The sequence below is a fragment of the Aptenodytes patagonicus genome, chromosome 6 (assembly GCF_965638725.1).
Source record: "Aptenodytes patagonicus chromosome 6, bAptPat1.pri.cur, whole genome shotgun sequence".
Lineage (NCBI taxonomy): Eukaryota > Metazoa > Chordata > Aves > Sphenisciformes > Spheniscidae > Aptenodytes > Aptenodytes patagonicus.
The window spans coordinates 29,000,005-29,024,657 of NC_134954.1; the positions used below are offsets into that span (position 1 = coordinate 29,000,005).

At 52.3% G+C, this 24,653-nt stretch overlaps 1 protein-coding gene across 2 annotated transcripts in view; it reads left to right on the forward strand.

Annotated features, from left to right (window-relative positions):
• EPHB1 (EPH receptor B1) overlaps positions 1-24,653 on the forward strand; it is a 74,814-nt gene that overhangs the window by 32,622 nt on the left and 17,539 nt on the right. For both annotated transcript variants that reach the window (XM_076341780.1, XM_076341781.1), the window contains exon 4: positions 21,374-21,529. In XM_076341780.1, the coding sequence (XP_076197895.1) occupies positions 21,374-21,529 (156 nt within the window). The remainder of the gene's footprint in view (positions 1-21,373; positions 21,530-24,653) is intronic.

Here is a 24,653-nt window from a genome sequence, read left to right on the forward strand (position 1 = left end):
GCAAGACATTCCTCTGCTATTGAATAAACAAACAGAAAGCGCACATGGTTTTATGGCAAAATGACATTTTCTCATCATGGAAAAATAAATACTAATTTTAGCTAAAGACTGGAATTGGGAAATCATGTCATTTTGCCAGAAATGTAGGAAAACAATGATAATGTAAAACTGCCGCAGGTTTTGGTGGTGTTGACCTTTCTATCCGCCGCTGGCCGGGGTGGTGGAGGAAGTTGGGGTCTCGAATACTTCTAACCCCCCCAGGAGAAGCGTGTTGCACCTACCCAGTGCTTGTAGTTTGGGGCAGGGCAGAGGATGGAGGACAGCAGGACACGAGAGGCATGGAAGCAAACCTGCTCAGGGTGGGCGTTAGACCCATCTCCATGGCTTTTTTTGTTTCCTTTTCTTGTGCAAACCCCAGAACGGTCACGATGTGTTCATGCCATCAAAGCTGCACCGAGCAGACCCCTGTGTTTTGGGAATTTGCTGAGTTTTCTGTGCCACAGTGCCTGTCTCCAGCCGTGCTCCCACTTCTTAGCAGCACTGATGACGAAGGAGAAACCCCTTGCACCACCTGAGTGTGGGCTCTGCAGAGCTCCTGGCAAGCATTTTGCCTTTGTGTGGGGAGCATGCTTTGCATTTGGGCTCCTTGAGGGGAAAATTCAGGGTCCTGGCAGTTCTAAGGGGGTAGAAATGTCCTTTATGGATTGACCAGCAGCATTTGGGATCCTGAAAGGCACCAAAGTACGCTGTGGAAGCAGACCAAGCAGGTGGTTAAATGGCACCAAGCACGTGCGTGGTGATGGGACCATGCTTTTTTGATGATCCTGTGGGTGCTGTTGGGTGCTGGTACGATGCTGTCTCTGGAGCAGAGCTCCGATAACTCCCCTCTCCCAGTCCTGTGGGAGTATTTCCCACTTCTCACATCAGGAGGACGGACAAAAGGCTGGGATTGCTGATGGGACCTGTGTGTTTGAAGGTCCTGCTCCTGGTGAGGAACCCAAAACCAGTAAACCTGCCACCCCCTCCTGGAAGTTCACTAAAACCAGTCCTAAAAGCCTGAGCCAGGGCTTACATTAGGACTGTTGGAAAATTAACTGCAGTTGAGTAAAAATCTGACCTTGGGTTGGACTCTGGCTTCTTGGTAGCTCATGTGCACCCTTTGGCCGTCAAGCTCCTCCTTATATCCCCGTGGACCTTGGAGACCACGAGGGAAGACCTGAGCCCACTGCTGCCCTTCCCAAAGGTCGGCGGGCAGGAAGTGGCACACTGCAAGGTTTAGAAATAATAATTTGTTGGTTTTCTATTTGTCTTTGTGCTCTCGAAGGGGTTGTATTCCCCTGCCTTATTCACCTGCTGGGTTCGCCTCGCAGGGATGCTGCCAGGATCGCACCCCGGCTCCTGGGAAGCACACTCTCCTGACATCTGCTCAAAGCCTTCGTCAACCTGAGATAAGCCACTTAACAAGCCTGGGGGAATTGTCACCAAGGAAGAAAAAAAAAAAAAAAAAAAATCCCTCGGTATTTTAAGGCTGAGAAAATGGGCTTAATTCCTCAGCGGTGGGGAAAAAAATAGGCTTGAATTGTTTAGCTCCCCCAGCCCTCTCTCATCCCTCCCACCCCCTGGGATAGAGGCTGTGCCTATCATGGGACTATTAGACCGGAGCGGTTTCGTGCTGACAGCAGAGCTTGGGGTCGCTGAGGGATTCATTAATACCAGCTTTTATCGGCACTTAGCTGCTCGCAAAAGGCACAGGCAGAGTGCAGTCTTCATTGGGGGTATTTCGAGTTCCGAAGAGATTATCGTTGTGTTTTAGGGTCATAGTGATGGGGGGTCGTTACCACCACAACGCTAAGACAGGGGTGGGAGGGAGGGAGATTTTCTTTATTGATCTGCCCCATTATTTGTTTCCGTCCCGGGCTGGTTGGGGTTTGGCACAGACCTCCTGGCTGGTGCGAAGCTGCATTGCTCTCAGCTGGGTGATGGCATGCCGTACCCGAAAACCCGGTGGGACTGCCTACCCCAACCTCTTTGGCATCTCGTGCCCGTGAGAGCTGTGGGCCAATGCAAAATGGAGGCTGTTATTGAATCCAAAATGAATAATTCATTTGGTGCGATAGCCCACGCTCCGTTCGGGTTGATATTAAATCCATTCGTCTTGCTCTGCCCCGTCCCTCAGCCTTGCTTTATGGCTTCCTTGCGTGGTCAAGGTGCAATGCATCATCGTGCTGGGGAGGAGGTGGGAGGAAAAGTGGGAGCGGGGATCATTGGGAGGCCAGGGAAATCATTCGAGACCTTGGATGAGCATGCTGGGTGGATTTCGCTTGTTCTTCTCGAGGAAAATTATTAAACCCTTTCTCTGCTGGTGTTTCACTCTGAAACCTAATGATGGCAAGTAACCTCTCACTAGAATGACAGCAATTGTGGGTGTCTCAGCTTTTATCCCTTTTGACTCTGAGGATGGGGCACTGAATTTGTGTCTGCTGGAATCACGCTGACTTTCTCTCTGACCTTCCCAATACCAGGCAATAGCTCAGCTGCACAGAGAAGCCACCGAAAGAAAAAGTCTGTATCTAAATCAGCTTTGTGCTCAATTTTTACTTTGTATTTATAAATGTAGGGATAAGGGGCGAGAGAGCGGTCCTGCTGCTTCCTGGGTTTGTCGTCTCGCTTTCGTTTTCCCCTCCTGGCAAATTCCTGTCGTAGTGTGGTCGGGAGCCTCCAAGCTGCCGTGGCTGGGGATAACAAACCGACCTGCTTGCTTGCAACAGCTGGAAATCTGAGCTAGCAGGGATGGCAAAATTAAAAAAAAAACCAACCCCTCACAAAATAAGAACAAAGCTGGGCTGCAATGCCTGCGATGCAGAGGCTGTTCCTCAAGCATCCTTGCTCCCAGGCATCCATGGCTTTCCACAAGGCAGCCGGTCCCCTACCCCATCTGCGTCCGGGTCCCCCAGTCCTTCTTCAGCTGCTGACCGACACGCCGGGCTGTGCTGAGCCTTTGCCAAAGCTGTGTGTGGGTTTATTTTGGCCTTGTTCATCCCTTTCGTTTCTTTGTCTCCCTTCTCTGTTTGTCCTTCCCTCCTGCCTTGTGCATGGAGGGCTGGATTTGGGAAAGGGGTAGCGGGGGGGACATGTCCCACCAGTTGAATGTCAAGGAGCAAGCGGCCCCGTGCTGGTTCCCTCGTTATCCTCCCCTCCCACTAAGCAGCCCTCGCAATAATTATTGATTTCCTCCATTTATCCATCACAGAAGGCTGGAAACAATAGCAGAGTGCAGGATTTATGAAGTGATTTTTTTTTTTTTAAATAATAATTACAAACATTTTGTAATTAGTATTAGAATTATTTGCTAATGCTTAAAATAAGGGTGGCATCAAGTTTTCCCAATCAAATTGTTGCTTGTGCTGAGAACTGGGTCTTTTCAGTCTCTTTGGCTGTGCCTTTGCCTGCCTTTTCCCTGCACCATGGTCCATCCTAGTGCCCCCATACCATGTTAGGCTACCCAGGAGAGGTTTGCTTGGGTGACGAAGGTGATACTGGTTTTGTCCCATGGGCAGATGGCAGCAAGGGGGGCTGTGGGCTGCCTTGCCATGTCGCAGGGACACGGGACCCTGCTTGCCCGTGCATTGGGGTGCACCCATCCCAGCGTGCTGCAGCTCTGTGCCCAGCCACCCTGATGCCTGGGTCAGGGTGAGCACACCAAGCATCGCAGGGGCTGCAGAAAGGCCCTTTTTTGCTTTTTAGGGTGGCTTTATTTTTCTTTTTTTCTCCACGCTGCTGGTCCATGTACTTCCCCACGGCTGGGAAGCATCTCTTTTCCAGCCTCTGTGCCGACCCCGCTGCCTCTCGCCTCCCTGCAGCTTCCTCTCCGGCATCTTATTCCAGATTGCCTGACCCATGAGTGATCCCTTTTTTATGCTTTCTTGTCTAAAACAAGAGGGGAAGAACAAAGAGGTAAAAAGAAAGTGCTTTCCCTGCCAGTCTCTCCTTCTGCCTGCCCTTGGATTTGGTTTAGTGGAGCTGTGGTGTCCCAGCTTGCTGGGAAGTGCATCCCTCTCCCCATCCCTGGTTTGGTGGCTGCGGGTGTCGCACCAGCTGGTGGTGAGGGTGGCTGGCAGAGGGGTGCTCCGGTGTCCCCCGGGCTGCAATGGCACGCTGGCATCTGGTTGTGTCCCAGGGCAGGGTGCGTGATGGGGCTGGCAGCATCCCCAAGCGGGGTAGGCACATTGAGGGCTGGGGTGCCCACGGAGACCTCTGCCTGTGATCTTAAATAGTTGGGCTTAAAAACCATCAGTGCTTCCTCAAGCTCTTTCCAGAGGACCAGGATGAGGTCAACTGGTTTGTTTCAAAACCTTTCAGTCTCGATCTGCACCTGTGGACACATGGTTGATGCACTGGTGAGAGGTCTGCCCAGCAGCTTGGGTGCAAGGGAGTCTCTGCGGCTGCAGCTGATGCTCACGATGCTTTAGGTGGCTTTGCAGGGAAAATGTTTCTCTGCGGGTTTGGAAGTAGGATTTCAAGCTTTTCTCCTGTTTAGCATCCCAAGGGGGGGGTGGCTAGGCAGTGTGCTGGCATGCCGGGGCTGCAGTGGGTCTCCTCCTCCTCATGCATTGCTGCGCCTCTGCTCCCCAGGGCTTCGGCACCTGGCAGACACTAACCATCAAAAAAGCTGCTTTTAGACCAAGTGAGAGCATCCATGCAGCTGGGGTACCTTCCACCCCTAACAGCAGCGGGGACACCCTGGGGGTGTTTTATGCAGGGTTTAGCCAAGCCACAAACCTCCGACTGCTCAAAATGGGACTTTTCCCTTTTTTTTTTTTTTTTTTTAATTGCACAATATCAAGTTTCCTGCTCCCTTTCCCATCCTGTGTCAGCCCAAGCCGCTCTTCCCAGCTGGGCTGTGCCGGGAAGTGGCAGCTCTCCCAGCTCTTCGGGAATCCGGGTGGTGATGCTGGAGGGATGGAGGGATGCTCCCTTTGTTGCAGGGGCTTTGCCTTCGCCTGGCAGCGATCTCCCTGCTTCCACCGCTGGGTGGAACAGGCAGCCCAGTTTTACCACAGCCTTGCCGTGGAGGAGAAGCATTTGAATCACTGCACCTCAAAAAAAAAAAAAAAAAAAGAAAGAAAAAGAAAAAAGTGCGATTTTTCTTAAATTATGCCTTAATGAAGGCATCCATTAACCCCTGTAATAATTTTGCAAGGCAAATGTCCAGGAAAACCTTGTTAAATTTTTTTCCTAATGAGTGTGATGGGTTTTAATGGAAATCTTAATTAGACATTATTAGCCAAAATGTTCCTCTGGTGGATTCAGGCCCTTTTCTCTCCCCCGGTGCAGGGATGGGAAGGACCGTGCGTCCTGGCTGCTGCCGGCGGGGAGGCTCAGGCACCACTGTCCGGCTCTGTCCCCCAAATCCTGAGAGGGGTCTGCAAGGTACAGGGTCATACCTGCCATCCAGCCCCCTCCAAAGGAAAAATGAAGGAGAAACCTGGAAAATGCCCTGGAAGGTGTGAGTGGAGGCTGGGCGAGCATCACAGGGCTGGGCTGCCCCAGCCGGACCGTCGCAGCACGTGGCCTCGGAGGGATAAGGGAACGGCTTCTGAGCTCTGATGTATGGCTTTATTTTTCTGCAGATCATTTTTTTTTTTCCTCCTCAAATTGTACCACGGGCCTTTTATGTATTTCCCCCCCCCCCCCCCCCCCCCGAGAACTTTTGAGTGTTATATTGATTTCAGTCTTAAAAGAGGAAGAAAAATCCCCTGTTGAATTTTTTTTTCCCCCCAAGGGTCTTTTCATGAGCCTGCTTACAAATGGGGGCATAAATCTGCTTCCATAACCTTGGCTTGTTAATGGTCCATCTAGGAAACTTTCTGTGGTAGCTGAAATGCTTGGGGGAGCTCATCTTTTTTGGAGATATTGGGGTGCAAGGCTCCGTGTGCGCTTGCAGGGGCTGCTGTGGGCACGGATCTGTGAGCATCCCTGTGACGGCAGGGCTGCAAAACCCACCCGGCTTTCCTAACCTCATCCGCTTACACCAGCCCAGGAGACCCGGCTCCCACCCCGCCACCATCATGTTGAAGGCCCTTTGCTCTCTGGCTGGAGCGGGGATTGTTCTCCTGGACAATGGGAAAGCCGTGAGGAAGCGCAGAATCCGGCCTGCGTCCGGCGCCCGCATTGTCCCACCCTTGTTTGCAAACGGCCAGCACCTGGCAAACCCAGTGATTCAGCCCGGGGAGTTTTAAACCCTTTCTAGAACTTCTTCCTTTTTGTTTTTAAAGTCACGAGAGAGCTCTTTTGGGAACGGCTCCAGCCGGTGCCGTTCTGCTGCTGTTTGCTCACAAGGGTTGGGGATCTCACCCATGGTTGGGGCTGCACTGTACAGCCCATGGTGAGCTCTTCAGGAGTCAGCATCTCTCCCAGCTGACTAGTAATAATAATAAAAACAAGGATTTTTTTTTTTTTTACCCTAGCTGGCTAGTAATAATAATAATAATTAAAAAAGGAAGGTCTTTTTACCTCAGCTGGCTCGTAATAATAATTTAAAAAAGAAGTTGTTCCCTGCCCCCCGAAGCCATGAAATAACTCATTGGCACTCCCTTGTGCAGGGCATCGTTTGGGAGCCATGCCCTGGGGTTGCAGTCGGGCTTTGCAGGTCTCCTGCAACCTCTGCTTTGGGAAACAGGCCTTCACTGATGACTTTTTAGTGAATGGCATAAATGCAAGCCCTGAAAAAGCCATGGGCTAGGTGGAGTGAGTCATGCTGCTGCACCTTGCCCTGCTTTCCCCTGGCCGTCAGAGGAGTTTTGCATGGGTTGGACTTGCCAGTCGGGACCTGGGGCACCACGGGTCTGTGCAGAGGAAGGATGGAGCCCACCAGGGTGAGGGGAAAAAGAAAACTAATCAGTGCAGATTACTGAGGTTTTAATTTTCCACCCTCTCCAAACCCCTGTGTCTGCTACCCGGGCCATTCTGCACCCAGACGGTGACAAATGGAGCGGTGCCGTGGGTGTTAGCTCCAAGTGTGTTAAAAGTGGTCGTTTGTCACGCCTGGTGTCTTGTATCTCAGAGGATGCGTCAAGAGCAGGAGCGCAGTGATTAAATCAAAGCATCGCTCGCGCACTTAAGCAAAGCTTTGGAGGAGGGCTGAGGAGCCATGGGAAAATCCATCCGTCTTCAGCCAGTGCAGCAGACTCACAGCTAAGAAATGATCCACGCCTTGTCTATCGGAGCATCAAACCAGACTAAATATCCAGTGTGAGCACCTCAAATCAAGATGTGCAAATCCACACGAAGAGGGAATTGATGTTCCCCTACCCTGGGCTCCCAGGGGAGCCTCACCCAACAAGCAGCAACCAAGAAAATGTAATTCATGGCATGGGGTGGAACTGCATGACTTAGTTTTCATGTTAAGCCCAGGACTCACCTGCTTGTATGGTATTTATTGTATGAAATGGCTTTTATGAAGGAGAGAGCTGTGGGCTGGGGGTAGGAGCTAGTCACCTCGGTGCTCTCGGTTTGGCTGCATCCTGCACGGTCATTGCTGACCTCCCGGCGGCAGCATCCCCATGAGCAGGGAGTGATGCCTGGGCTAATGCCATTCTCGTCTCATCTCTTCTCTCCCTGGAGCCTCTCTGGGATGATGCTCCTGTCGGTGTGGGCAGAGCTTTGCCATCTCCTTGCTTTTCTTGGCGAGAGCGGCAGAGCCATGTCAGAGGTGGAGGGCTCTGACCTCAGGTCTGGTTTCTGGGCTTTGCTGACTAAAACTCGTCCGTAAAAGCAGAGGCATCCTGGGGAACTGATATACAAGGGGAATTAGGAATTGAATTTGTGCCCTAGCTCGGCTGGCTTTGCTCTGCTAGGTCTGTGGCCTGGAGGGTAAATTGCCTGTAAGGTGAGACTTGATATCAACTTATTTTGATCTGATTTTTTTATTTTTTACTATATTATAGTACCTATCTGCATCCAGGCGTGATGTCACTGAGGGGCTTAAAACCGATTGCTCGATAAACCTGCCCTGGACGTAGTTTTGGGATGGGTTGAGGCACACTGGCATGCGTGTCCCCTCCGTGGCACAGAGGGAGCTGGTCACCCTCCTCGGGGGCAGGGATTACTATGATGCTTGTGGGTTTTGCTCTGCTGCAAAATGGGGACTCTGTTTGGAAGCTTGAAATGGCAAAAAGGTTCTCTGGCTGGCTGGCTGCTGCTGGGGACTGCCATCTTCTGGCTAAACCCAAATCTCCTAGTTCTGCCACGGGCATCTGTTTCAGCATGCTGGGCCAGCGCTCACAGTGGGATGGCGGTGCTGGGACAAGGGCAACAGGGTGAGACCTGGAGCTATCACAGACCTCCTGCCTCCACATCCGATCTGCTCGTGAGCTCTTAATCATGTATTATTATTTAAGACAACTTATTCTTAGAGAGCCCAAGGTGCAAATTATGTTTCACAGCTAAGAAAAGCTCCCAGAGCTGCCTACGTACAGTAAACCTCTGCAATCTCGGGTGGCTTTGACTTACGTGTAACATGTTAAGGATGGAGGAGACTACTTTTTTTTGCCCACTTGTTGCTACCACCGGTGTGGGACACGGGTGGGGATTTCGGCAGGGAGAAGCTGGCTGCGCTCAGAGGTGGGGTTAGTGGGTGCTGTCCCACCCTGCAGCCTTGGGCACCTCCCCTGTCCCTGGTGGTGGCACCAACACAGACAGTGCCAGCGTGTTCATGCTGTTTGCAGAAGGTCCTTTCCCTGGCTGGGAGCTTTTGAGCAGGTTGCCTGCCTCCCTGCTGCAGCATGGGGATGAGCCGGTGCAGGAATCATAGAATCATGGAATGATTAGGGTTGGAAGGGGCCTTCAAAGATCATCCTGTCCAACCCCCCTGCTGTGGGCAGGGAGATCTTTCACTAGGTCAGGTTGCTCAAAGCCCTGAACAACTTGACCTTGAGCACTTCCAGTGATGGGCCATCTACAACTTCTCTGGGCAAGCTGTTCCAGTGTCTCATCACCCTCATCATAAAAAAAGTTCCTCCTTATGTTCAACCTAAACCTGCCATCTTTCAGTTTAAAACCGTTCCCCTTGTCCTGTCACTATAGGCCTTGGTAAAAAGTCTTTCTCAGTCTTTCTTATAAGCCCCCTTTAAGTACTGAAAGGCCGCAGTAAGGTCTCCCTGGAGCCTTCTCTTCTCCAGGCTGAACAACCCCAACTCTCTCAGCCTTTCTCCGTACCAGAGGTGTTCCAGCGTTCTGACCATTTTCATGGCGCTCCTCTGGACCCACTCCAACAGGTCCATGTTTTTCCTGTGCTGAGGGCTCCAGAGCTGGATGCAGTACTCCAGGTAGGGTCTCACCAGTGTGGAGTAGAGAGGCAGAATCACCTCCCTCAACCTGCTGGCTACACTTCTTGTGATGCAGCCCAGGATACGCTTGGCTTTCTGGGCTGCAAGCGCACGTTGCTGGCTCATGTCCAATTTGTTACCCGCCAGTCCACTGAGTCCTTCTCGGCAGGGCTGCTCTCAATCCATCCATCCCCCAGCCTGTATTGATACTGGAGATTGCTCTGACCCAGGTGCAGGACCTTGCACTTGTCTGTGTTGAACTTCATGAGGTTCATGTGGGCTCGCTCCTCAAGCCTGTCAAGGCCCCTCTGGATGGCATCCCTTCCCTCTAGTAAATCAGCTGCTCCACTCAGCTTGGTGTCATCTGCATACTTGCTGAGGGTGCACTCAATCCCACTGTCTGTGTCATTGAGGAAGATATTAAATAGTACTGGTCCCAGTATGGACCCTTGAGGGACACCACTCACTACTATTTTCCACTTGGACATTGAGCCATTGGAATGCTGCCTGCTCCAGCTCCATCTCACTTGTCAGTGAGCTGTGGAGGATGACCTACCATAGCTTTCCACCCTTGTGCTTCAGCCTGGAAACTGCTTCAAGCTGCTCCTTGCTCCGTCCAGCAACACTTGCAACCAGCAACGACCTGATGGTAATTATATTGATGTTGAGTTACATCAGCGTAATTAAGAATTACCATAACCTGTTGTCTGCTTTGAACTCTCCTTTGAACTTGTAGGCTGGGGTCTCAAGTTGGTTTGTGCTGCTCAAGCCCCAGTGGCTGCTGAGGTGGGTCCGGTGCGTGGGGTCTCCCAAGACACCAGCTGTGTGTGTCTTGTATTCAAGACAAGACACCAGCTGTGTGTATTCATTCCACCTCCACTGTGGAATGAGTATCTTCTCCACCTCCTCCCTTTGCCCTTGATCCGCAAGCCTGGCTCTGCCCTTGGGACCGAGCATCTTTTGCAAGCCAGCCTCATGCAGGGAGGAGAGAGCGGAAATTTGGCCCCAACCAAATTTTCCATTGGTGGGTGCAGGAGAACCTCAAAGGGTGAGGGATGTAGAAGGGGATCCAACTGTTCCATCTTCCTCACGGTCTCCTATCCTCTGCCCCTGGCACTGCAGTGATGCACTGCCTAAGGAGTCCGTCTGTTATTTTCACTTTTTCATCTTTCCCCGCTTCCTATTTCTATCTGGTAGTGAAGCCCAAGTGCCACGAGAAAGCATTTTTTTTCCAAGATTTCTTTTGTAGCGAATGCTGTCGGCCGTCGTGGTGCCCAGTGGCAGCTGGGCTTGGCTGCCGGGGGGTTGGGATGCTCCTGGGACCAGGTCTCCTGCCAGCTGGAGTGGGGTCGGGAAGAGTTTTTAAGCTCAGCCATATGCGGAGAGAGGGAAATTGGGAAGGAAAGTCAAAATTTCCATGGTCCCCTGTGCTTTCTCATGCTGTTGTACTGGGGGTGTTGGAAAGTTGGGCAGCACTGGGATGAAGGCAGTGAGGTGGGGACTCAGCCAGCAGCTTATTGGGAAAAGGTGCTTGGAAGTGAGCACCTGGTTTAGGCAGGGAAAATTTTAAGAATAGAGTGGAGAGGGAGAGTGTGGATGGGGAAAAATAAGTAAGTGGAAGGGAGATGGGTAAAACTTTCAGAAATTGCTTTTTAGGCATTTTCTGGCTCCAGGAGAGTAGGGCTGATAAGAGCCGCTCGGCAGGATCAGGTCAAGTCAATGGCAGTGGCCACTGTTTAACTGCTTAGGGTAGGAAAGGAGGTGTTATTAAAAGAGAGAGAAATCATACAAAATATATATGTGATGCTCGTGTATAATAGTAAATTGCACCTGGCTGCAAGAAATACGGCTTGCTGCCGAAAATGCCGCCCACGGGGGTGGAAAGGGAGTGCTTTGCTCACGTCTGCGTGGGATGATGGAGGCAGTTTCCCAGGGGCCGGGGCCGTGTGCGGGCAAGTACATGTGAAGGCAGGAGCAGCTGGTGCCTCTGGTCCTGTGGTTGGTGCCGCATTTCCCCTCTCCTCTCTGTGGCTGGGTAGGAAGGCGTCTTTCCTCCAAGGAATAGTAATTATGGCTTGTTCCATTATAAATATTTATGGGGGAGCTCTCTTACTTTTCTAATTAATTCCATGCATGGGGCTCTTGGGGTGGATGAGGGATGCACGAGAGCGGTTGCACCTTGGTCGGAACGTCCTCCCCTTGCTGAATCCATCCTCCCATGCCGAATCCATCCCCAGGCACGGTCCTCAAGTAGTCAGCCAAACCGCAGCCCCCAAGGCTCATCTCCTCCAGGATGGGGGGTTCCTGCTCCATGATGGGGCATCCCGCCACCCCAGTGCAACCCAAGGCATGATGTCCTCCAGTGTTGTGGCACGGACACAAGGAAGCCATGTGTCTCTGTGTCCCTGCCCGTGCTGGCATCCCCGCACTGGCAGCGCGAGCCTGGCCCTGTGGCTGAAGCTCTCCCCCAACCCCATCCTGGGGTGCCTCATCCTTCGCAGTGTCAGCACTAATGAGGAACCACTTCAGACGTAATTAATAAGCACTTGATGTTCTCTAGATTGAGGGGATACTGCATGGCGTGAGCTGGCAAAGGAGGAAAAGGTGCTTAATTAGTTCCTATTAGGAATGGGAGATGTTTGCTTCCCAGTCAGGAGGGGTTTATGCTTCAGGGAGCCCAGGAGTGATGCCACCCTGATTTCCCAGTTGGAAGAGGGGCTAGAGTTACGGAGCGACATTGGTGGTTCCTGAAATCCCTGGGAGGGCTCTGCATCATTTTCAGGGGGTTTCTAACTGCAGCCCTTGCCAGCACCTCTGTACCTGGGGGAAGAACCACTCTTTGAGATCCACCATGAGTTTTCATGCCAGCTGTCTTTCCTGCTCGTTAGGTGGCTCGATAGCTCACATAGGTGTTGAGGGGTGAACGCGATGTTCTGGGTTAAGTGGTACATGAAAGTATCGGCTCTTCTGTACGGCTTCCAGTCTCCATCCAGAGACTCTCCAGTGTCCATCGACTCCTGGAGTCCCACGTTGCTGCAGTTCACGGCAGAAATAATCTCGCTCCGTGACTCCTGTATCGAGCCCAATGCCTGGGGTGGGAGTAGAGCATCTTCTGGGGGTTGTGCTTCTGAGGGTTGTGCTTTTGGGACATGAGTCTTTTTCCCCCCAGTCGTTTGCTCCAAACTCATCAGGAGGTTTGTTGCAGATGGCATTGTAGTGCTGGGGATGCATCTGCTCACTGGGACCGCTCCTGGTGGTCCCCTCTCTGGTTCGTGCTTGGCCCAATCGATCGACCAGAACTGGTGTAATCTGATGCACTTCAGCATCGCCAAGGCGGCACATGAGCATCACTTGCCTTAGCGGCCCCAGCCACCCTAAGCTCAGCCTTAGTTATATCACCCTCATTAAAACCAAGCATGCCACAGGTTGCAAGGGTTTCCTGAAATCCACATTACATTTGTGACTGTAGTTAAGATGGGGCACCCAGCTGTGATAAACCACCCTGTTTATTAAAAATGGGTGAAGCAGCTGTGCTGGGGGTGCCAGAGGTCGGGCAGTAGCAGCCTCTGAAACTCCTGGGCAGACCTTGGCTCTCCTGCCCTGCCGCTGGAGCCCTAGTGCTTCCCCCAGCCGCTCTGCTCCCGGTGCTGTCCGGCTCGCCCCTTCTCTCCTTAAATTGTTTTTCATTGCCGGTGCAGGATGGATTTCTTGGCTTGCTCCCCACCCCTTAGCTCTGGTTTTAACGTACAGCAGAGATGTAAATGTTCATATAGCGCTGGTCGGGGCAGGGAAGCCCAGGAGTAGAGGGTTGGACACCACTGTCTATTTACTGGCAAAGCAATCTCCCCTTTCCTTATATCACATCCCTAGGGAGAGCTGTGTCGTGGCATTTAGCTTGCAGCTACTATTCAGATAGCTCCTGACGGCCATGGCCCCGCTGCCTGCGAGGGTTTGGGGCAGCAAGGACGAGCCCAGCCCTGTCCTGCTTGCAGGGCTGATGATAGCCTCAGCAGAGGGAAGAGCCCGTGGCAGGCTGCAGCTGCTGAATATGTTTTTAAAGAAGGGTATAAGAAGGTTAAATAGCCTCAAATCATTGCCGAGAACTTCATTCCCCTTCATTTGTTGACTCAGAATAATAAACTTGGGCAGCATTAGGATGATAAGCAGCATCCAGCACCAGTTGCCACCATGGGCATGCAACCACTGGTCGCTCCACTGCAAACCTCCTTGTGTAAGTGGATGAATTGTCTAGTGTTTGATCAAATTATTTAGCATTTTGGTCACTGAAAGTGGGTGCTCAGAGAAGCAGTGCCGGCCTCATCCTTCCCTGCAACGCCTCCCTCCTCTTCTTCATAGCGGTGCTTTAATTCCCAAGGGGGAAGAGCTGAAACACCAGGAAGAAATGGAAGTGGGCTGGGGGGTCTCCATGAGCTGTGCCACGTGCCCGCCAGCCGCGTTTCACCCCTGATTTCACGTGCAAAAATGCTGGAGCAGAAGGTCAGGCATCAATATTTCAATGGCTGGTTTATGGAAAGGAAGGGAAGGAGTTGCGGCGTGAGACTGAGCAGCCTCAGCCCTGTGCAAAGTGGAAACTAAAGCGGAGCAAATCCTGAGTGGGAGAAAAGTTATTTGCAACAGTGACCTTGAGAAGTGGTGTTTTTTTTTTCCCCGTTGACTGTTTTGGAGAGCAAAGCGAGTTTCCCTGCTCTGTGGCGAGCTGGCAGCCCCGCGGCGCCGTATGCCCAGGGCGTGCGTGCTCTGCCCTGTCTCATCCAACAAATGAATCTGGGACAGATTTCGTCTTTAGACCTTCAAAAGCCCCCAACCATGAAAAACAGAGAAAGTCAAGCCCAGAATGGTGATTAAATGGGCAAATGTGGACCTGTTGGGAAGATGGGTACTGCAGGCAGTGAGCAGCAGGGCACGCGGGAGCCACAACTGGCTACTTCCATGCCCTGCTCTAGGCTTAAACTTGTTGTTTAGGGTCATGATACCAGCTAAACATTTGGTGTCAAAGCTCTTCTGCATCCAGAGACCCTTAATTTTCCCAAGCACGCCTTTCTGGAGGAGAAATGCTGCTTCTGGGTGAGCATCAGCTGCGTTTTGCTTGCAGCCAAGCGCGTGCAGCTTGGTCTGCGAGCACCTCGGTCTGCCCCAGGGGAGCAAATCCTTGGTTGATGACTGATGGGATTTTCAGGAGAGGTGAATGTGGATGTACCCACACCCTGTTGCCTCTAATTTGCCTCACGCAGCTACCTACCCCGCAAACACCTTTGAAATCCTGCCCTGCACCTTCCTGCTTCGATTCATTTCTCATTTGTGAGAAGAAGAGCCAAAAAAAAAACCCTGAGAAGGGAAAAACCACATTGAATTTCACTTTTCCTCCATGAATAAACCATGGCAGGCTGGGCTCAGAAGCCACTGACTTTAATTTACATATGTCCCAAGGCAGACCTAAACCCATTCCTCCAGAGGTGAAGGGCTGGTTTAATTAACCGGCTGCATCACAAGGAGCTGGGGCCTCTTTCTTCCATGCGTCGGGGAGAGATGCAGCCCATTGCCCACAGGATGTGAACCCAGATGCTGGGAAGCTCATGTTTATCTCATGAGTTTCTGCCTATACAGAGCTGAAATACAGAAACAACACAACGAGGCGGGTGCTGTTTGTAATTAGGTTGGGCGAGCGCATGGCCCCGAGGCAGGAGCAGCTCTGGGTGATCCGAAATAGTGAGAATTCGTGTGTTTGGCTGCAAAAATGGTGAAGTTTGCACCAAAATGAGGTTTTATCCCTTGCTGGGACAAGGCTCTGCCGGGGTGACCTGTCCCCAGGGTGCTGGGGTTGCTGATGTTGCTCAGGGACTTGTGCTGAGCTCCCTCCCCGGAGGAGCAAGCATCCGTCTGTCTGTCCAAGGGTGCTTCGGGGCCGGGGATGCTCGGACTCCTGGTGTTTCCCCATCTGGGTCATACTTCTTGCCCTGCCCCAAGGACTGGATGTAGGAAAGAAGATTTGGTGGCTGACAGGGTGTTTCAGGGCTGGGTCTGATCCCTGTCTCCCTTTTCAGCATGGTTAGGAAGGCAGGATGCACGTGATGGGTACCCTCCCACCCCTCCTCACTGAGCGCAGCATTACTCTGAATACAGGAAACTCTCTGGATTAATTTGCGGATGCCTCACGGAGGGTGGCACGGCAGTACGCCCGCTGGCGTTGCCGGCTGCCTGCCAAGCTCACTGCGGCCGTGCCAGGGCTGAGGCGCTCAGGAGAAGTGCTTGGCTTGATATAAAAGGGAATCAGATCATTAAAAAGTAGAAATGGGGGGAAAAAAACCCCACAAAACAACCCCCCAACCCCCTCCCCAACAGAGATTCAGGAGGGGAGGGATGACGGCAGAGCATCAAGTCAGGGATGCAATTAAACCTCCAGCAACGGGCACCCGCTCCCTGCTTGGATGTGGGGAGGATAATGAGGGAGATGAAAGCGGGGTGGGAAGGCAGCACCCTCGTCGCCCTTTGAAGATGGGGAGATGGCAGCCCCTGCTGGGGAGTGGCGGTGTGTGGGTGACAGCTTGCCTGATTCTGCTGTTTTTTCCCCCAAACTGCAGCCTGCATCCCTGGTGTTGGCGGCACATCAAAGGGATCGAAGCCCAAAAACATTGGTTGTGTTACAGCCCGTGGTGGCGGCATTGCAGCTCTGCAGCCTGGCCCATGTGTCCCTGGGGGACGCAGTGCCACTGGTCCACGGCGCTGCCTGCCCGGGAGTGTGAGTGGGAGCTGAGCCAGCAGCCACCGCAGAAAGCTGCGCCGGCTGCCGGAGTGCCTGCCCCTGTAATCAAAACATCCTCTAAATGTCGTTTTTCTACAGCACGCAATTTCGTGTGGGTGTTTATTTGCCTGGATGGTGTCTTTCAGCTGAAAGCATCTAGGAGGGCTTCCTAGCCTGTGTGCAGGCTGCATGTGGAGGCAGCGGGATGGGGAGGAAAGCTGCCTTGACACTAAAATACCCATAATTAGGGCTAATCAGTTGGAAGGCTGAAAAATTGATGGCCATTTTTCTTTTTTTTTCTTTTTTGGTGTGCTTAAAGATAAATACATTTTGTGTCAAAGGTGTCTGCAAAACGTACAGGGGGTTTCTAGCAAGTGTCTCCTCTCTTTTTTTGGGTTTCATCAAAAAATTGTGAGCCTCCTACAGAAAGTCAGTTTTAGGAGCCAGGTTTTTTTCCTTAATGAAAAATCGTCATTTGTAGAAAGGGAGGAAAATCACCTCGAATCCTTTTCCAGCAGGCTGTAAGTGTAATAAGCTACAGTTCCTCCTTCGTTCATGGCCTGTGGTGTCCTCAAACCCAACAGGGCACCTTCTCTGCTGCCCATCTCCCGGGGGTGCTGGTAGGCGCCTGCCACACGTCTTTTTGGAGCGAAGCTGGATCATCCAGGCTTTTCCAGTGTCTTGGCACGTGGCAGTCCTCTCCGCACCTCTGGCTTGCTTGAGGGCATTGTCTCGTGCAGTACCGTTACTTCTAAACCACCTTCTCATCACCTGCTATGCTGGTGTGACCATGGGCATGTACACGGGCATGCTTAAAGATGCTGGTTTTGCCCTGCAAAGGCGTTGGACCCAAAAGAGAACCCAAAAAAAGCATGAATTTGGGAAAACCAGGCAAATGTGATTAGCTCTGCCCCAGCGGGGACATCAGGGGCATGGGAATGATGAGTTGGCGCAGACTCGGTTTGCTGCAAGTGAAGGGAGCTGCGGTGGGGTGCCAGTGAGGGCTGGGGGGAGGAGATGGGGAATTGTGATCTGAAGTCTGTAATTCTTTGTAGAAGCTCCTATTTTAAAACCTGATAAGGAAAAATGCCACTCTGTGTCCCCGAGGAGCTTTAGAGCAAGTTAATATAGAGGAGATGTCTCCTTTCTGTCTTTCTGTCTTCTTTTTTTTTTTTTGACTAAAGCTTCCCTGAGAGAGTAATTAAAAAGTGCAAGTTCCAGGTGCTAACTGAGAGGATTTAGTCTGAAGAATGAAACGCTTGGATACCCCTGCACTTGCACCCTTTCTGCTGACCGTCTGGTCTGTTGATGGCAGCTTGCTTTGGGCAGGAGCATGGGTGGATGAGCAGAGAGATCCCGTTTACCTCCTGCTCTTTCTAGGACCCCTGGCACCCAAAATATAAGGGTGCAGGATACATGCTGTTAAGACAGGAGAGTTTTCAGCAGCAAAAAGCCGTGCAATGCTGCTGCGTGCCACTACTGCTTCAGTAATTCATCCTTCCCCGTGCAAGCTGGGGAGGGAGGGAGGCAGTGATGGGGGTTCAGGTCTGTGGTGCCTTCACTCGGTGTTTTGCCCCATATGGATCATGGCTGCATCCCCACCCCAAGCCTTCGGAGGGGTAAGAGGGTCAGCTCTGGCCTGGAGTCCCTCAGCTGCATCTAGCCCTGTGGGGTGCTGCAAATTGGCTGCCACCCCTACCAGCACCCCTCGGGCATGAGAGCGACTTGCATCTATTCCCCGCCCCCTCCCCCCAAACCTCCAGCAATGACATCTCGCTGCAAGAAGCCTGGGTTTAAGCAGCCCCCCAGCGATGCTCCCTCCCACCCCCAAACGCCTGCATCAGCCCTGGGAAAGTGGTCCTGCCGGCAAATCCCTGGCCCTCGCTGCCCGGGATGTGTGCAGGCAGGACGGCCGATCCGCAGGCAGCTTTGGGTTATGGGGGGGTTTTAAGTGCTGAACAGGCAGCCCCGGCGAGCGCTGAAGTCGCTGAGTGGCACAGCCGGATTTCGTGCCTCATCATTTACAAACACACCCCTAGTGCTTAAACGCGAGGAAATGGATAGTTAAGCACATCATTAATCTTATCCAGCCCATGTAATCAAGAATCAATTAATTCTTCACCGGGCTGAAGAGATGCATATTACACCACAGCCTGGGTACCAGCAGAAGGAGCCCGTTTCCACAGGGAAAGCTGAGGCAGAGCCTTGTCCCGCGCTTGTCCGAGACGCTATTGTGGATCCAGACCTTGCCAGCTCTGGGAAACTTTCTTGCAACAGCCCTTAAATCAGGGCAAACGTTGCACTTGCTGTTAGTGGGGTGATTTATTGCTCCCTCCTGGGCTTGAGCCCTCTATCCAAGCCTTGCACTCGGACTGCATGTTTACCATCTGAAGGATTATGGATCCCACACTGCGCAGGTCTCTATGAATCCCGCTGTGGCATTGCAGGGGCTTGGGGGTTTCAGCTTCATCTTTGGTGTGAGGTTCATGGTTCAGCTCCCACAGAAAGAGGGGAGACACAGGCAACAGCGAGAGTGGAGGGCTGCAGCCTGCAGCAGCTCTGGGAGGAAGGAGAAGGCATCAGCCTCTCCCGAAACTGCGGGAGACTTTAGGCAAGCACAGTGTAATTACAGGAGAGAAAAGCTAATTGGTAATAATAACAATTAAGAGCCACGTGCCTGCAGATTACAGGAATTTACGGATAAGCGAAGTGATAAAAGAAACTTGAGGACACTGAGTTGCAGAGTGTACTTTGTTCAGATATTTTGACAAAGCGTCACTTGGATTAATTGTAATTAAAAATTAACAAACCCCTTCAACCGACCCACCAATGTGCCCCTATGCTTAAAACCGAGGCGTGTTCATAGTGCTGTGACCCTCTCGTCTTCCTCCCTCCCTCTTCCGTACCCTTCCATCAAAATAGAGGTGGCCATTCCCTGGTACTGCTGCCCTCTCCTCCCTGCTCCTCCAAAGAGCCCAGAACGTTTCAGGCACATTTCTGAACATGTCCTCCAGCTCTAGAGCCCACAAATCACCTGTTGCACATCTCATGGATGCTAACGCTTGCTGGCAGGAGCTCAGTGCCGCTGGGACATTGTGGGGAGGTGCTGGAGGGAAGGGAGAGGTGAAGAAATGGAGATCTACCTTGAACTCTTGGTGTCCAAACGTGGTTGTGTCTCCTGCCTTCTGTGTCTGGTGTAACTGTGCTTCCTTGTGCTGTTATGGGGCATAGGGCTATGTGTGTGGCTCAGGGAAGGGTCTACATCCAGCTGCCTTCTGCTCTGGCATCCTGGAGTTCCCCCTCAAGCCCTCAATCATTATCTCAAGCAGGCTGCCGGCGGTGGCTGGCGGAGCATCCCGGGGAAGGGTAGAGCCGGCGGAGCGGGCAGGGAGGGAGGCGGGCAGGGCAGAGGTGGAGGCATGTCTCCGCGCTGAGGGAGCTGGGACTTGCAGGGTGCTGGGTTTTCCCGACCACCCTTTCTGCTCCCCACCCACCCATCTCCCTGCCTCCTTCCCTTCCTCCTTCCCTCCCTCCCCTCCAGAATTAAAGTTGGGATAGTCGCGCGCTGGGGGTGGATGTGAGCCAACGCCTCTGCTGTCAGCTCACTCTGCTCCCTCCCATCGCCCACCCAGTGTCCTGCAATGCATGGTGACCCCACGTGTCTAGCTGCCTATCTGCACGAGGTGGTGGGTTATGGCCCTAAGTGCTTCCATAAGAGGCCATATGTGTGGGGTGGCTGTGGTAGGATGCAGAGGACTTGGCAGTCCTCCCGTGGTGGGGAGGAGGAAGGGGCAGCGTGAGATGGTGGCTGGTCCTTCTGGGATGCCACGTCCCCACTCAGCTGTTAGTGCCGTTGGAAAGAGACGGTTCATCGCAGCCAGTTGCATGCCTCAAGTGGGGGAAAAAATCCCCGGAATAATAAAATTGTAAAATATTGTTTTGATTTATCCTTTTTTATCATCTTTTAATATCTGGAAAGTCTGTGTGAGCAAGAGGCCTTCATGGGTTTTGAATGACAGGTTAAAGGGCTCCAATAAAGATTAGATGGTCCACTATCTCCCAAGGAAATTGCATCAAAGTGGTTACTCCTGCTTGCTCCTATTAATTTCCTCTTCACAGCTGCTAGGAGATGCCTCATATCCTGATGCAGCAGACAGGGGCTAAGAGGCACTTTCCATTATCTCAATCATCGCCGTGTTTATGAGACACTTAGGGTGTTTCTCCTATGTGAGCCATGCCTTGGAGGTGACAGCATCGTGGGGGCAGACCCAGGAGCCAAACGGAGGTGGGACCACCCTGTGTGCGGGGCCAGGAGCAGTCTCCCCCCGGCCAGATGGTGGATCTGGATGGAAGTCTGGTCCCTTGGGTACATGTGTCAAAATACAGACGTTCCCTTCTGCAGCCTTTGGTTTTGTAGGGGTCACCTGAGGGTTTTGTTAGACGTCGAGGATGGATGAGCATCCATTCATCAGCGCCTAGTTGGTGAGGACCGGTGGGGTGGGGCGGGGACGAGGAACCCCATCTTTGTCACTCCATCTTCACCCTCTAACTGCAGAGCAGCACGACGGTTAACTAATGAAACCTCCCTCTGTCACTGATTAAAGCCTCGCTGTAACTGTAACTGGAGCATCTTCTAATTTATGAATTAGTTGCCATTTCCTGCTTGAATGAACTCGGAGGCTGAAGGCCAGGAAGGTTATTAGCCCCAGCCCTGGGCTGTGGGGGATTAATGGGATGGACCCGTGAGACACTGTCGTGGGCGTCACATCAACTTTTAATAATTCAATATTCAAATTTTGCATGGAAAAAGAGATGCAAGACCTGAGCCATGCCATTGGGGTGGTGGAAAGGGACATTTCGGATCAGCAGAAGGGGTACACTGTCCTGCCCCTGCGTGTCCGTGTCCCCATGGGTGCTGCTGGGGAAGGGGGTCCCGCAGACCCCTGCCATACCGCTGCCTAGGTATGAGTGGTGGGGAGCAAAGCAGCTGCTGCAGCTCCCTTGCTCTGCCTGGCTAATTACTGTATCATTGCTGTGTGATTTCAGTGTTTTCCTGGTGGCTCCAGAAATAATTCATAGCCAGCGTGGAAAATTATGGCCATCCTAGCTTTGTAGGAAGGTGCCACCCTGTTTAGCTCCGATACAGGTGTGAAGATTTTCTGTGTCTTCTTTCTTTTATTTCTTTCTCTTTTTTTTCTTTCTGCCCTGTTTCAAGGACAGGACCTGCTTTCGCCTCTGCCCCAGGATGGTTTGACACCCAACCGCTTTCCTCTCCTTTCTCTTGCAGCTTGCCCGGCGGGGACGTTCAAGGCCAGCCAGGGCGCGGGGGTCTGCGTGCCATGCCCTTCCAACAGCCGCTCCACTGCTGAGGCCTCACCGGTCTGCATGTGCCGCAATGGCTACTACCGGGCGGATTTCGACCTGCCATCAGCTGCTTGCACCAGTGAGTAACAGATTAGGGTTGGCAGGGGGGCTGCAGGGTCTCGCTCCCCTTTGCTGCTGGGGAAGCAGCAGGGATAAAGTCTCAACCCACGAGCTTTTTCATCTTATTTTATCCCCCGTCCTGCTGTGGAGGTGAGCGAGAGAGCGGCTGGGTGGGCATCTGGCAGCCAGCCGAGGTCAACCCACCGCAAGGGTTTAGCTTTGTGGAGGGCTGGGATACCCATATTGAATACTGATCCCTCTCTGCATGGCACAGCACCTCCTCCATGCGCTATAGAAATGCTCCTTGCACCGATGCAAGTCCCTTCACTGCCACACCGGCATAAGTAGATGATGTCTCGTCACCCTTTGCTCTGCTTTCCCGGGACACTGCCATGGCACGCACCAAATGATGAGCGGTGGGACGGCCCTGCAACCCGCCTCTCTGGCATCTGTTTGAATTTATACTTCACTCTGGCAGTGGTGGTGATGGCAGGGAGATAGTCTCCAGGATAAATTAGAATTTAAAGTTATCTGCTGTTGCTGTCTTGTTCATAGTCTTGCAGATGGAGTATTTTTTTATTGGGGGAAAGGGTGCGTTAAGCATTTGTATTCAGTGCGGCGTTGCGTGCGATGCATCACTGCTCGGCTGTCTGCCCAAACTGCCTGGGATGGCAGCAGCGGCCTCAAGCCTGTCTTTTGGTGAGAAAAGACCCCAGGAGAGAAGAAAGAGCTGCTGTGCTCTACAGCCCACTGGGAACGTGAGTCTCAGCCTCAACTCCCCCTGCAAAATATGCTCCAGGCCCTTGAATCAGCCCATCAAGGAGCTTTAGTACAAGGATGCTCCAGACCTGTAGTGCTGGGGAGTGCCCAAAATGCCCAAAATGCACGTCGGAAACAAGGACAGGATTTGCATGTTTTGCTGGATCACTTGAGCTGTCAGAGCGAAGGTAGTCGGCAGGTAGCACAACTGCAGATAAATCTATATATCTTTATTATGTCTCATTACATAGCTGATTTACAGTATTGTTGTGCTATAGGAATACAGTATAAAAAAGTCCATTTGCTGATTTTTATTTCTTCTCGTTGACGCTTAATTTTACAATGCTCTAATTTGAGATGCCAGCTGTTCACCGACAAAGTTTCTCCATGTCAGAGGAGTAAATAACAGCATGGAGCTGTGGGCGCTGCCCTGGACCAGAGTCCTTCCTGAGGGCGATGCCTGCAAGTGCGGTTCCTGCTCCGTACCCCTGGCAGAGGAGGGAAGGGGCTGCAATTAAAGGGGGGGGAATTTGGGGAGACAGTGGTTTGCCTCTGGGCCAGGGAAGAAAGATGGTTTTCTCCCTTTTTCTTGAAAAAAAACTTGAAAAGATATTGTCTGCTTAAGGTACAAAGAGGGGGATTGGATTAAGGTTCCTGAGACAGGTTGCAGCTTTCTGGGGGTAACTTGCTATTTATTGATCCTTCTCCCCAGCCTTTGCGAATCCTCCGGTCTGGTTCCCCCCTGGGGAACTGATGTCCTTCCCCCTGCTCCTGCCCCTGTCGTGTCCCTTACCACCCCTCCTGTAAAACCCCTTTGACATCTCCACTACCTGCTAATGGGATTTTGGGGGAGCCCCACGATGGGACATCTGTGGTGCCTCGAGTCCACGAAAGCCCTTTCCAGCGAGGATGCTGCACTGGCAACTGCTCCCTGACATGTGCATTTACTCCGCTAAAGGGGAAAAGAATTAAAGGGAACAGAATTATTAATTTTAATTTTTTTTTTAAAAGCTGTCATTTTTCTAGGCATTTTAACAAAATGCTTTCATCTGCGGTATCAGCAGCAAAGGCTGAGAGGGGCTCCCAAAGTGCCTGCCCGGGTGCGATAAAGGGAGCAGGGGGAGAGGGCAGTGCAGGCAGGGAGCTGGGCGGGGGTGGCCACCCACGGCCCCCCGGGCTGGCTGGCAGCGGTGGCCGGAGCAGGGTGTCAGCTGGAGGTCCTCCACACGGGGTGACCTCTCCAGCCCACCATCACCCTGTGCTGATGAAGCCACCTCTGCCCATCCTGTCCCCGTCCAATAATGGGGCTAATTTATCTGCAGCCACTATGTTCCCCAGCACACACATGTGGAGGGCTCCCCCGGGATGGTTTTCCCCAAGATGGAGCATGCTTTGCTCTCTTAACCTTTCCTTGCAGGTCAAGTCCTCCATCATTTTTATTGCTCCCCCCCATCATGGCAAAGTCCTTTTCCTTCCCCAGAAGCGCAGTGCTGAGCCCTGCCAGCACGAGTAATTAATCACTTTCCTTATTTAATATAACCCAGCAGCCAGATTTTGTGGTTTTGGCTGCGGAGCCATCCTGGCGCACCCCAAATCCTTCCCCAGACCTGGGCAGACATATGTTTGTGCCTTGATGATGCTCTCCTGCCTGGATTCCTCCTGAATCGCTCCCTATTGACTTCGGCCCTGTTCCGGCAGCGTGTGCAATCGGAGCCATGTTCAATTCCCGTCCTCCGAAGCATTTGCGATGGCTCCCAGCAGATTTGATCAATGCAATTTTGATCTCTTGGCCAACATCTGAGCTGCTCACAAAACAGTGAGCGGTGCCAGGCACGGAGGAGAGCCTTCCTCTGTGCCGTTAAATACCCAGGCTCCCAACTTGAGATATTGAACTGTTAATAACCACTTTCCATTTCTGACTCTCTTTTCACCTGCTGCTCCTCCGTTTCTCCGTGGTGCTGGCTAAGTGGCATTTCTCTCGCTGTGATAACCTGTTTGAGGTGCTTCTCCATGTGAGCACTGGAGCTATCTCGGCATCTCTGATCATTAAAATGAGTCCATCTTTGCAGATGGATCTGCATGTGCTCTGCATGGGGGGTTTTTTGGAGACTAAGTGTGTTTGTGGCATGGGAGTCCCCATCCCCAACCATGAAACCTCTCTCTGTGGCCAGCCGTGCAGGTGGTCGGTGTTGCCGATGGGGAAAGCCTGACCCTGAATCAGGCAAAGCCACAGAGACCGAATCCCTCCTGAGCCAGGAGGTGATGGGTAGACCAGCACACAGAGCTGTGGGGTGTTATTCTCTGTGCTGGAGCCCCTCGGGGCTCCCGCTGAGCCCCGGTAGGGCTGAGCATAACGCTTTGGGCAAGGGCCTGTCTCAAGTGCT